The following is a 12631-nucleotide window of genomic DNA, read 5'->3' on the forward strand; positions in this document are numbered from 1 at the left end:
TGTTACCCTGGAAATGAGGACAATGCTGATGGCAGAGGCCAAAGTTGGAAAGGACTTGGGCCTTTATTGATATCATTGAACTGCTGATGGTATTGTGCCTGGAACCCTCCCTACCTCCCAGTTAAATGAGTTTATAGATGTATTTATTGCTTAATCCACTGTAAATTTGGGTTTCTGTAACTATTTAGATAGGCTCTTCTCTTTTAAAGACAGATCAGTGAATATATTCAAAATATCCTGTTTTCTCGTGGCTTTCATTCATAACGCTTTAGATCAGAAGATCTTTGAATATATATTTGGTTTGAAACCACCTTGGAGAAGTCTCCCTAGTCATCTAATGAGGCAGAGAATTTGATACACCCATTGCTTCAGAAGATAGTAATGCTGTTACAAAGGTTAATGCAAATTTAAGATGAGTAAAAACCCCTTGCCCTACCAGACAAAAAATATAGTTTCATAACCAAGTTCAGACATTATTCCTAGCCTCTAGTTCTGAAATAGAGCTTGACCTGTTTTGTGGTTCATTTAAAACTCTGGTCTATATGCCAAAAGTTACTTCTTTTTTTTTTTTTTAATTATTCAGAAGTCCTAGGCCATATCAATTCTAATGCCCTCCTCTCATTTTTCTCAACTATTTTGATACCTGTTTCTCAGACTTTGTGGGCTATTAGATGTTTTTCACATATTTCCATAGGTAATAACTCATCAGCTTTGCAACCTGATTCTCAACACTAAGGGATTAACACTAATGTAGATGATTCTCAGATGACACATACCGAGGTATAGAAAAAATTCCATCATTTCTTTCTACAAAATGAGAAAGATTTTAATTCATTTTTTCAACAGCTGTTTCATTTTTTTATGCATAGGAAAAATATGTGCAATTACTCCAAGTACAATCAAGTCATTTAACATGGCTTTACCATCATTGTAGTTACAGGATAGTTTAAAAGAGAAAAGAAATCTCAAAGCACAGGTCCTGCTGTGCAGCAAAGCAATCAAATTCCTTCATAATAACAGCCTGATGGGATTCAGCAATCCGAGGAATAATGAATAACCACTGTAATCAGTAAACAGGAAAATGCTACAGTCACTGAGTAAAAACTGACTATCATCTGTTGATTCTCTTGATCGGCATTTCAAACAATAAATAGAAATGTAAGCATCTCTTAAAAAGAAAAATAAGTTTGTTTAGTGTGCTTAATTTTACCAGGCAGTGAGAAAATAACATATCATCTTAAACCGTCCTACAGTGTTGCCCAGTCAACAAAATGCACATACAATCTTTTTTATAACGCCTGGCCAAATTTATTCTATCACTTTCATGTCAAGATAAACTGATTTTGCAGTTGGTCGATAAGATTGTATTTCTGGACTGATTATTCAATTTTTTTTGCTACTTCATTATTTAATATTCTTCCTCAGTGTTCATCTTATGAAGTTATTTGCCTCTGAATATGAAGAGTCTGTTTCAAAGTAGTCCTCAAGTTTCCAATGCAGTGTCTCAAATGTTGGTCGTTCCTTAGGCTCTGCATTCCAGCACTCCAACATGATGTTGTAGAATTGCTGTGGACAGTTAGATGGTTGCGGGAGTCTATAGTTTTGACTCAACATCTGGATTACCTGAGCACCTGTCATACCTAAAAAATACAGAATAAATCCAACAACAAAAAAAAAGAGATGAAGATCAGAGTCTTAAACTCAAAGACACTTGTACTCTAGGTTACAAAGCAAATCAATTTCCTTGGCAAAGCTATGAGGTCTACCATCCCCTTCCCAGGCTGCAGAGATAAAACTAAATCCTGCAGCAAGTAATGTCTATAAGACTGCAATTCAATAGCAAAGAAGAGAGAAGCAATAAACCACCTCATTAATGCAAATTATCATCATCAAATTTTATCTATCAAGCTCCCACGGGTACATGGTGTGGTCAGCCTCATAACTCTGCCCTCTAAGTCTGAGCAAAGCAGTTAAAGTCACACCTAAGTAAGTGACCTGCAGCAAAAAGGCCCACTTCAGAATTAATTACTCACCACTATAAGGCATTTTGCCATAAGTAATGATTTCATAAAGAAGAATTCCAAATGACCACACATCAGACTTAATGCTGAATTTATTAGCACGAATGGCTTCAGGTGCAGTCCACTTCACCGGCAGCTTTATTTCGTGTTTAGATTCATAGATGTCTTCATTATCTACCTGTTAATGCATTAAGGAATCAAGCCAAGTTAAAGGGATTTTTTTTTTTTTTTTGCTACTGCCCTCATTCATTTATAACCTGCTTCACATTAAAATTTAGAGGGAAAAGATACAAAATGAGCTTAGTTCAATTGATAATTACAGTACCAAATTCTGAATCTGGCATACAAGACTGAAAAATCTATGGAAGTCATTAACAAAATATTATTTGAAAGCTTAATATGTGCTAAGAATAGGAGCATTATACTATAAGGTATACTATAGCAGTATACTATAAGGAGCATTCTACTACATACAAGGAACATTCTACTACATTCTACTACAGACATAAGGATTCAGGCTTCATGCCTGGTCTTGAGCAAATTAAAAACTGGAAGCAAAACCTGTCTGTTTTTTGATTTACTACTGGTATTGAAGAGCCACTGACTTTGATAATTACCATGTAACCACTTGCTAATACCTAAAAAGTAGGATCCACATGATTTACATTAATATATCAACTCACTGGGGTTCTAATTAATTTACCAAAAGAGAAAATGATGAATTCATCAGGATCAAGAGAATCATTATTTGTTGTGCTTCATGTCCCACATCCATATTTTTAAGGTACAATGTGGAAATTTAAAATTAAATTCAGAGAAAAATGCCTAATATTATATCTCCTATGTCAATGTCTTTTGGACTGAGGTAACAAAATGGGAGGAAAAATGAAAAAGCCAATGATTGCTGAAGAAGTGTGGCAGCATGCAGATTAGTCTGGCATAAAGCGGGCAGTGGCTGGTAGGATGACACTGTACAAAGCATACTGTTTTCTGTAAAGGAAACAGAGGCAAACAAAGAGAGGCTACTGATACTGAGAAACAAATCATTAATTCAACTGCAAATTTAATTACATACTTTTCAATCTGGTTGGCCATTGCCTTCTCTGTTTATTTCCCCTTAGAGAAGAAACAGGAATGGACAGGTATTTTGTCTGTAAGGTCTTGGGTCACTGAGGTGGTCTGTGGACCACAGAACCTTGGGAAACATTGTTTTAAAGAATAACAGTAAATCTATTGGTCTACTAGTCTGTTAAGTTTTTGAGCTATTACAAAAATGAATTAAAACAAAACCAAATCCACCTTAAAAACTCTTGCAAGTCCAAAATCTGCTACTTTGTAGATATTATGTTCACCAACGAGGACATTTCTGGCAGCCAGATCTCTGTGGATGTAGTTCTGGGACTCCAGATAGGCCATTCCAGAGGCAACCTGTGCAGCCATGTCTACCTGCTGTGTTAGATGGATTTTTGACCCAGCATCATCTAAGCAATAAGAGAAAATAAGATATTTACTTTGGGGAACATATAAACTATTAAAGTGAATTCTGAGAATGTTGATGAATGAGCTATCAGTGAAATTGAGTCCAATGGCATTGATCTGTTTAGCAAAAAAATGTAATCAATACAATTTCATTTGCCATAAAGAGTTAATAAGGCAACAATTTTCAGAGTCCAAGCACATTCCAAGGCTACAGCTCTCTTTTCCCTGAATGAGCATTGCACAGAGAAAGGAACAAAGGCATCACATAATCCAAACATGGCTACAATTATCTGAAAGAGTCCGGTTAGTGCCACTTTTCAATATCACATGTCACTGAGTCATCTGTTCATGGAAATTATTACTTAGTTCCTCCTGAATTTCTTTCAAACATTACATAGTTTGTTTTAGTCATTGAGCCTATAAAACAGTACCAATGCGCATGGCTGAGCCAATGAAAAGTTCTCATTCTTCCATCTTATTCTTAAAAACTAGCTCACTAAAAAAAACATTGGAACTGTCAGTACTTATAAAATGTATATAACATTTATACCATTAAGCTTGATACTTTTTAAATTTCCCTTTCTTAATTTATTATTCTTAAAGTAGGTTGCTCATCTCTCTGGGCATGGACACACCTTTAACAGGCAGAATTTCTCCTATGGCTCATTCTCTATAACTAAATACAGGACATTTATGTGGTAGGTTCAATTTAATCATTAGTAGAGGGGGTGAGTGCTATTTTGTGGTGGCTTTTTGAAGTCATTCTTGGGTAGCGTTTAGCTGCCATACTGTTGCTAGATGTCTTCAGATTTCTGGAGAATTAAAAGAATCTCACATAAATCCAAACTATTATTATTCCTGCCTGAATAGGCCAAGTACTATTATGTAAAGTCCACTGGATTCATGGTCAAGAGTCTTAGACACAGGTCCTGATCTGAGAAACAGCTGTAGTGCAGGGGCCAGGAAGACTTGTAGTTGAAGCAAGAGTGCCAGACTCTAGATTGAGCTATATTTCATATTTGTTTGTGTCCTTGGGCAAGAAGCTTAACCTTCTCATGCCTCAGTCTCCTCATCTGTAGAGTGAGAACAGTAACTACTTGTTTTATTAGTTGTTAAAATGAGCATTAAAATGAGTTAAGACACATAAAGCACTCAAAACCTGGTATGTAGGAAGAACCCATTCATCCTAGTTATTATTATCATTGCTCCTCCCTAATCAAAATGAAACCATATAGGACTTGTTAAGCTAGAGATACATATGGATTATTCATGTGGAAGTGCCTGAGAGAAGACAAGCATGTGGGTCTTGGAGCTCAGGGGAGAATATGCAGCTAGAGATAGAGACTTAACAGTCATAGTTTATGAGTAGGAGTTAAAACATTAAAAGTGATGAGATTGCTAAGATGTGACAGAATCATTAGAAACACCAATATAGAGGGTATGGCAGAAGAAGATAAACCTGCAAGAAAACTAAGAAGAATCAGCCAGAAAAATGAAAGGGGGAGAAAAAGGTAGAGAACATTTTAACAGGTCAAATGTTTTGAGAAAGAGAAAGTCGCCATCATAGTCAAATACCACAAATAAGTCTGGTAAGACAAGGACTAAAAGATACTTGTTAAATCTAATAATTACGGAGTCACTGGTGATCTCAGTGACAGGAAGAGCAGGATATAGAGTATAAGGAGTGGAGGGCTGAATGGGAGTTGAAGACATGAAGACAGCAAGAGGAGACAGCAAATTCCAAAGCCCTAGCCAAGAAGGGAAGACAAGACGGATGCACTAGAGGTAAAGGTAAAAGTCAAGGGAAAGCAAGTATCATAAAATTCAAGATAGTGAGGGATTGTGATTGATGAAGTATTCAGAGGGCTTCTGGGGTGCTGGCCATCTTCTAATTCTTGATCTGGACAGTGACTGCACAGTCATTTACTTGTTCACTTTATAATTACACATTAAACTGTACAGTATGATTTATGTGCTTTCGACATATATGCTAGTTTTTCAATAAAAAATAAAATAGAGTCAAAGGAATTTTTAAATGAGAAAGACTTAAGCACTGTGTGTATATGTGTGTGTACATATATATCTGGTTTTTAAGGCAAGCAGTATATTTCAACAAGATGTGAGGCAAAACTAACTGCTCTTCAATCCTTTTGTCCTTTCTTTTCTCCATGGGCACATATAGAAAACTAATTTTCCATCTTCCTTTGCAGTTAAGTTGGACCATGTCACTAGTTCTGGACAATGCAACATTTGCAGAAATTATGTACATCACTTACAGGCCTGGCCTTAAAATTTCCCACATCTTTGTGGCCAAAGGGATGAATTTCAAAATGGTAGGCTCACATGTGTCTACATCCCTGTGTCACCCATCTAAAAAAAAGCCCTCTAAAAGAGCAGTCTGACTCATATCAAAAATGTCTATTTCTGTGTGTTAATTCACAGAGTTTTTTTTTTTTTTTTGAGACAGGGTCTCACTTTGTTGCCCAGGCTACAGTGAGTGCCGTGGCATCAGCCTAGCTCACAGCAACCTCAAACTCCTGGGCTTAAGCGATCCTACTGCCTCAGCCTCCCGAGTAGCTGGGATTACAGGCATGTGCCACCATGCCCAGCTAATTTTTCCTATATATATATTTTAGTTGGTCAGATAATTTCTTTCTATTTTTAGTAGAGACAGGGTCTCGCTCTTGCTCAGGCTGGTCTCAAACTCCTGACCTCGAGCGATCCACCAGCCTCGGCCTCCCAGTGCTAAGATTACAGGTGTGAGCCACCGTGCCCGACCTGTTCACAGAGTTTTGAATTGTATGTTCTAGTAGCTGACATTAATTATTCAGTCTAAAATAAGTTGTATGCATGAAAATAAAATACAATTCAGTGTGTAGCATAATGGCAAAGCATTGCTGCTATCATGGCCAAAATAGCCATGCCTTTTGATATCAAATTCACTCCATAGGAAAATAAATGTATGAAATTAAGACAAGCTGGTGACTAGCCATAAAGGAGTAGACATCTCCTAAAGTGCCTCCCAGCAATCCCCACCTCCTGATATTCATGCCCTTGCAAAAGCCCCTTCCATTGAGTGTGCTCTAGACCTAGTGATTCAGATTGAACAAATAGAACATGGCAAAAGTGATGGAGTATCACTTCCAAGATCAAGTTATAAAAGCTTCTGACATCATCTTACTGACACATTTTACCCTATTGTTCTCTTGCTTGCTCACTCCAATCAAGCAAGCTGCTATGTTGCAAGCCGCCCTATGGAAAGTCCATGTACCAGGGAATATAGGGTATCCTGCAGCCAATAGCCAGCAAGGAACTGACTTCCTCAGTCCAACAGCCCGGGAGGAAACACTCATATGAGTGAGTCTGCCATCTCCACTAGAGCCCTCAGGTGACTGGGGCACCTGCTGACATCCTGACTGAAGCCTTAGAAGAGGCCCTGAACTAGAAGACCCAGCTACACTACTCCTGGATTCCTAATCACAGAACTGTGAGATGATAAATGTTTGCTGCATTAACCCACTAAGTTTTAGGGTAATGTGTTGTGCAGCAATAGACAACTAATACAGGTTGATATTAGGAAAATAACATCAATGCTATAAAAATGGTTAAAAGCATGAACTATGGAGCCAGACTTCCACTTTGGATAAGTTATTAATACTTAACCTCTCCATATCTCAGTTTCTTCAACTGTGAAATGGGGATACTAATAATAATACTGATCTCATAAGGTGGTTAGAAAAATGAACTAAGTTAATATTTATAAAAGACTTAAAAAAAGGCCTGTCACATAGTAAGTGCTATACAGAGACTTTTAAGGAAAAAAAATTAAACACATGGTCCTCTTCTACCTCTTTGTCATATGGTTCGTTTCCAATAAATCATCTAGTTCAATACTCAGAACAACTATATGAAGTCTTTTTATTATGCTCCCCCACTTCTCAGGTGTTGCTGCTACTTAGAGGAACGGGTGGTAAGTTGTAGAGAGGAGATTAAAATTCAGGTACGTCTGAGGCTTAAATCTTGTAATCTCAAGAACTATTTTATACTGTCTTCCTAAAATTTACCTTCCACATGGCTCCTGAGCACCCAAAAGACAGGGGATAATGGAGAGACTTCCATTCATACAGCAAATAGTTATACAGTTATATTCAGTTAAAAGTTATGGCAATGGAAATATTCCTGTCTACTTCAGTCCACTTAAGTGAACTATCCATGAGAATGATGAACATTTTAGAACTAGATTTATAAAAATAGAAAATGTTTTCTGCTCTTTAAAGAGTACCTAAATGCCTGACATATATTAGATGCTTTATAAACATTTAATGGGGTGGTGAGGAACAAGCCCAACTAAATTAAAAAAAATGCAGATATTTATCCTTCTTAAATTTCAGCAAGAAATACCTGTCATCAATTACCCTCAATGCTAAAGTTTTTTGACAGGCTTCTCCCATTTTGGAGAAATGTATTATAAAAAAAAAAATTCAGCCATGCTTAGGGACTACAAAGATGGTTACATACAAAAATATGTATGTTATTTCAACTATCAAATACAACATCTAATCCTATTACAGTGGATAGAGGTTTTCTCTGTCGGGCACAATACTGGAGGAAATTGAGTAATACACATTTCCTATCCTGAAGTGTACAATAGCCTAGGAACTGCCTAAGTAAAACCTCAGAGCACACTTCTACTACAACCACCATATATCAAAACTGATATGAAGGTTCACAAATCTGTGACAACTTACATCTGCAGCAAGAAAATATTTTCAATTACGTTCATTACTCAAGAATCGTTCTTCTTGATAATATTTATCATGATTGAGTGCTGAAGAGTGGTAGGTTCGTTTTAGGATCACTTTATTGAATTTATAATCTCTTGATTGGGAAGGGATTTTCTTTAGTGAGCATATCTTCATTACACTTCCTGGCTGCTAAGTATCCTCACAAACAAAGGCCTTAATAAACTTGACCCTGAGGGCCTAACTCAGAAGATGACAGGTTTGGACTTAGCCCTAAGTAAATGACATCAACAAGAAATCCTCAATGCCCAAGAAGTTTTCCACATACTATTTGGATCTTTTCAAGCTGATGCCAAGAGTCTCAAAACAACCTTGACTCCAACCCAATCTCATTAGGTTGAGGATGGTCCCAACTTAACCTATGTATTCGGTCAGTCAACACATAATTAAGTTCACATCTTCTATGTGCCAGACATTGTTCTAGCACTTAAACAGAGAAAAATCTCTGTCTTCATGAAATTGTATTTAGAAGATACTAAAAATAAGCTAAATAAATAAGTCATATTTTATAAGATGATTAATAGCTACGAAGAAAAAACAAAAATCAGAGAAAAGGAATACTAAGAGTCAGTAGAAGGAGATTAAATTTTAGTATTTAGAGGGTGACCAGTGAAGGATTCAAGATGGGCACACCTGAGTAAAGATTTGCAGGAAATGAGAAGTAAGCATGTGGATAGATGTCATTAAGGAAAAAAAAAGAAAGAAAGGAAAGAAAATTCAGGCAGAGGAAACAGCAAGTGCAAAGGGCTTGAGGCAAAAGCATGCCTGGAGGGTAAGAGGAATCACAAAGAGGGCCAGTGTGGCTGACACAGAGTGACGGAGGGGAAGTTTTAGGGGATAAGACCTAAGAGGGAATGGAGAGCCAGGTCACGTAGGACTTAGTGAGTCATACAGAAATAAGAACCAGTGGGAGTCATGGCAGGTTATTAGCTGAGGATGGACATGCTCTGATTTACATTTTAACTGGATCTCTCTAACTGTTGTGCTGACAAGAGACTGAAAGAGACAAGAACCAAAAGAAGGAGACCAGTCAGGAGCTACTGCAGAATCCAGGAGAGAGGCAATAATGGCCTGGATCAGAGTAGGAGCATTGAGAAGAGGTAAAATCTTGAAAATATTTGGAACACAAGCCAATGGGATTTTGCTGGCTGGTTAGAGACAGGATATGAGAAGAAGTAGAGATGTCTCCAAGGTATCAGGCCTAAGTGCTGACGTTTTTAAAGGAAGAAAGATTGCAAGAATAGTGATTGCTGGGGAGAGTACAACAGCAGTTTGGGGTATGTCATTTTGAGATTTCCAATAAAACATATGTAGTAGAAATTAGGGCTATTCACTAACATTTAATTTTTTTCTCCTTTTTAGCACTGTAGAGGATTCTATTTCCCTATCCTTTGACTTAATTTGCCCAAATGGAAAGAGAACAAAAGTGACCTCTGTCACTTCTGGTCAGAAGCTTTAAGAACCAGGGTGATATTAGACTCATCTTCTTCTCCTGGTAGAGTGATCCAAATAGCTGAGCCACCAGCCAATCTATTTTGCACACTTAGTGTGAGCAAGAAATACACCCTTGTTCTGTTAATCTGACTGGGATTTGGAGACTATTTGTTACTACAGCATACATACATAGACAAGTATTCCAATGGAGACTGCTCCCAAGTGGAGAAATTAAGAAGGCAGTGGGATATATAATTCTGAAGTAAGGGAAGGATAAAATTTGGGGAACTGTCAAGATAAAAACAATCTAACAATGAGATTGGATGAGTTTAACAAAAGAATTAGTGACATTACAAACCATCCCGGAGAATTCCAAGATATTGAGAGGTCTGGGAGATGAGGGAAATCACATAGATTGAAAAGAAACAGCAAGAAAGGAAGGAGGAAATGCTATTGAGTGAAGTGTCCTAGAAGCCAAATGAAGGAAGTGTTTCCAGAAAGAGACAATGTCCATTGAATTAAATGCTGCTGATAGGTCTGAGGATGGGGAATTGTCTATTAGATTTAATAATGTGTGTATTATAAGTGACCATTTTTATAAAGCTTTTATATTAGATATGACCCAAGATCACATTTACACTTTGCCCTGGGAAGAAAGCAGAGGGCTCAGTAGCCAAAGTTAGTCTTTCTATGGTGGGTAACACACCCTGATGCTGTTAAATTTGTTATCTTCGTGCAAGGGAGCTAGGTATATTTTTGTCTGTAACAGAATATTCTTGCCTCTTCTTATGTTGTTTGTAATTTAATATTACCAGCTTCACAACTCACCCTAAAATCAGAGAATACTCTTATCTTTCTGAAATCTTTGTTCCATCATTCTTACCTCCCTTTACCTCTATACATCCCATTAATCCTACCCTGACATTTTGAGAAATTATAGAAAAAAAGTCTATTTTTAAAGCATGAATTATTCTCTCAGTACTTGATCTCAACTTCTTTGAACATCTCATTTTAATGCTTATTATACTGTGTTGTTATTTGTTAAATTATTCATTTGTAATAAACATCAAAATTTCGCAATGCCCTTCAGTCTTCTCTGACTACAGGAAGCAAATGTAGAAATAATGCAATAATATATTTCTGCTTTTTAGTCTGAAAATTCCAATGTTGACTGGCAGCGGAAGTATTTTAAATACCAACAAGTACAATGTTGTCAAATACTGGCAAAGAACGAAAAGATAGGATACATCTCTCCTCTTTTCCCAAAAGTATTCCATGTCCCCAAATTCTACACCATAGAAAATATTTGTCCTTGACTGATAATGTTCAATTAATGTAGGAAGTAAAGCATCGTGCAAAACATCCATCCTTTAACTTCCCACATTACATTTAAGTACTCTAATAAGTCTATTGTGAACAATTTGCTCTTCTACTACATAAATATTTTCCTCCCTTTGAGTACACAGTACACATCCTATTAAACAGTAGTTGAGCCATTCAATGTTAAGACATTTGTTCTCACAGATACACACATAGTAAATATTCTTTGGGTCACAGAAGGCTTACTAAATTGATGTTTATAGGACTAGCTAAACTAAATTCCTCTTTTCTCCCCCTTTTATTGTCTTTAGCTTACTTTGGAGATATTCTTGCAGGCTTCCATGTCTCATCAACTCCGTAATAATATAAATTGGATCTTCTAAAGTGCAAACAGCATACAGCTGGATAAGCTTGGGATGTCTTAGGCTCTTCATTATCTGTGCCTCCCTCAGGAAGTCATTTGGATCCATTGAACCTGAAACAAGAAGAGGGGGAAATCACTTTGTGTTATTGAGGCATTCCTATCCTCACAGCAGTCTGGTGGGAATCACCAAGATTGCCTCCCCTGCCTCTTAGTAACGTCAGAACAGCAGTAGCACAAATCTTCAGACTTATCAAAGAAGAGAATCAGTTCAGCCAGGGCAGCCTAATAACTGGATGTGTTGGTGCATCGGGGGTGTGCAGTTTATGTGTTACGACCTGGAGGTGAGGAGAGGTTGATTCAGGTCTATATGAAAAATGAAAGAAAGAGGAGAGACTGACAGTCTAATTGATAAAATAAGGCAGGCAACTTAACACAAAGAGAAGACATTCTATTAACATGAATACTGGAGAATGCTGAATGTTTAATTACTGCAGCCAGAGCTTTTTGTTCTGGGATCCAGAGAAGACTGATAGCTGCCCTGTCCTTGGTGCCCACCATGGGAAAAGCTGGGGAAAAAAAAATCCTAAAACAGTAACATTCTGCCATATTTTTTGTCCTTCATTCTGTAGGAACATAGGGCACAGGCCAATTATAAAACATTCCAGGCCATCCCCAAAAGTTAGTGGGGGGGTTTTTTCACCGGTTTTATATGTTTAACTTGGAAAATTCAACATTTTCTTCTGTATTATCTGTTTCCACAGTCAAAGCCCTAACAGCTTGACCAAATCAATGAGGCAGTATGGGGGCCTATTTAGAAGACTCATCTACAATTAAATTGCATTTAAATGGTTCAACTCTCATTCACCAGGCAAAGTGTCAAGCAGTTACCTCCTAAGAGGAGGAAGGACACCTGGAGTTTACATTCATCAGTAATTTTAAAATCTTTTATTTCTTTTAGGATATGATGTTTCAGAGGCATTACAGTAATTGAAGGAACACTTCATTCCACATCTTAGTATTCACCATGGAGACTGCAAATATCATTTCCAGTGATGCCAAAGAAGAACACTACATTCATCACCCTCTCCGTTTTGGATACTTTACAACTGGAGTTTGAACACAGGTATGGATAAGCTTTGACATTCTAAAGTAACACTGTGACTTGTTTATTAATGTAAAGTTAAGAACGGTTACATGTGACCTGCAGATCA

The 12631-nt window shown here is 37.2% G+C and overlaps 1 protein-coding gene across 1 annotated transcript in view; it reads right to left on the bottom strand.

The window, feature by feature from the left end:
• Positions 1–541: 541 nt before the first annotated feature.
• Positions 542–12631, bottom strand: part of FRK (fyn related Src family tyrosine kinase) — an 84945-nt gene continuing 72855 nt past the window's right edge. Inside the window, exons 5-8 of the mRNA XM_045544213.1 lie at positions 11373–11531; positions 3321–3502; positions 2034–2199; positions 542–1640 (exon numbers count right to left, since the gene is read on the bottom strand). Coding sequence (XP_045400169.1) covers positions 1429–1640; positions 2034–2199; positions 3321–3502; positions 11373–11531 — 719 coding nt within the window. The 3' untranslated portion in view covers positions 542–1428. The remainder of the gene's footprint in view (positions 1641–2033; positions 2200–3320; positions 3503–11372; positions 11532–12631) is intronic.

The sequence above is a fragment of the Lemur catta genome, chromosome 2 (genome assembly GCF_020740605.2).
Source record: "Lemur catta isolate mLemCat1 chromosome 2, mLemCat1.pri, whole genome shotgun sequence".
Classification (NCBI taxonomy): Eukaryota; Metazoa; Chordata; class Mammalia; order Primates; family Lemuridae; genus Lemur; species Lemur catta.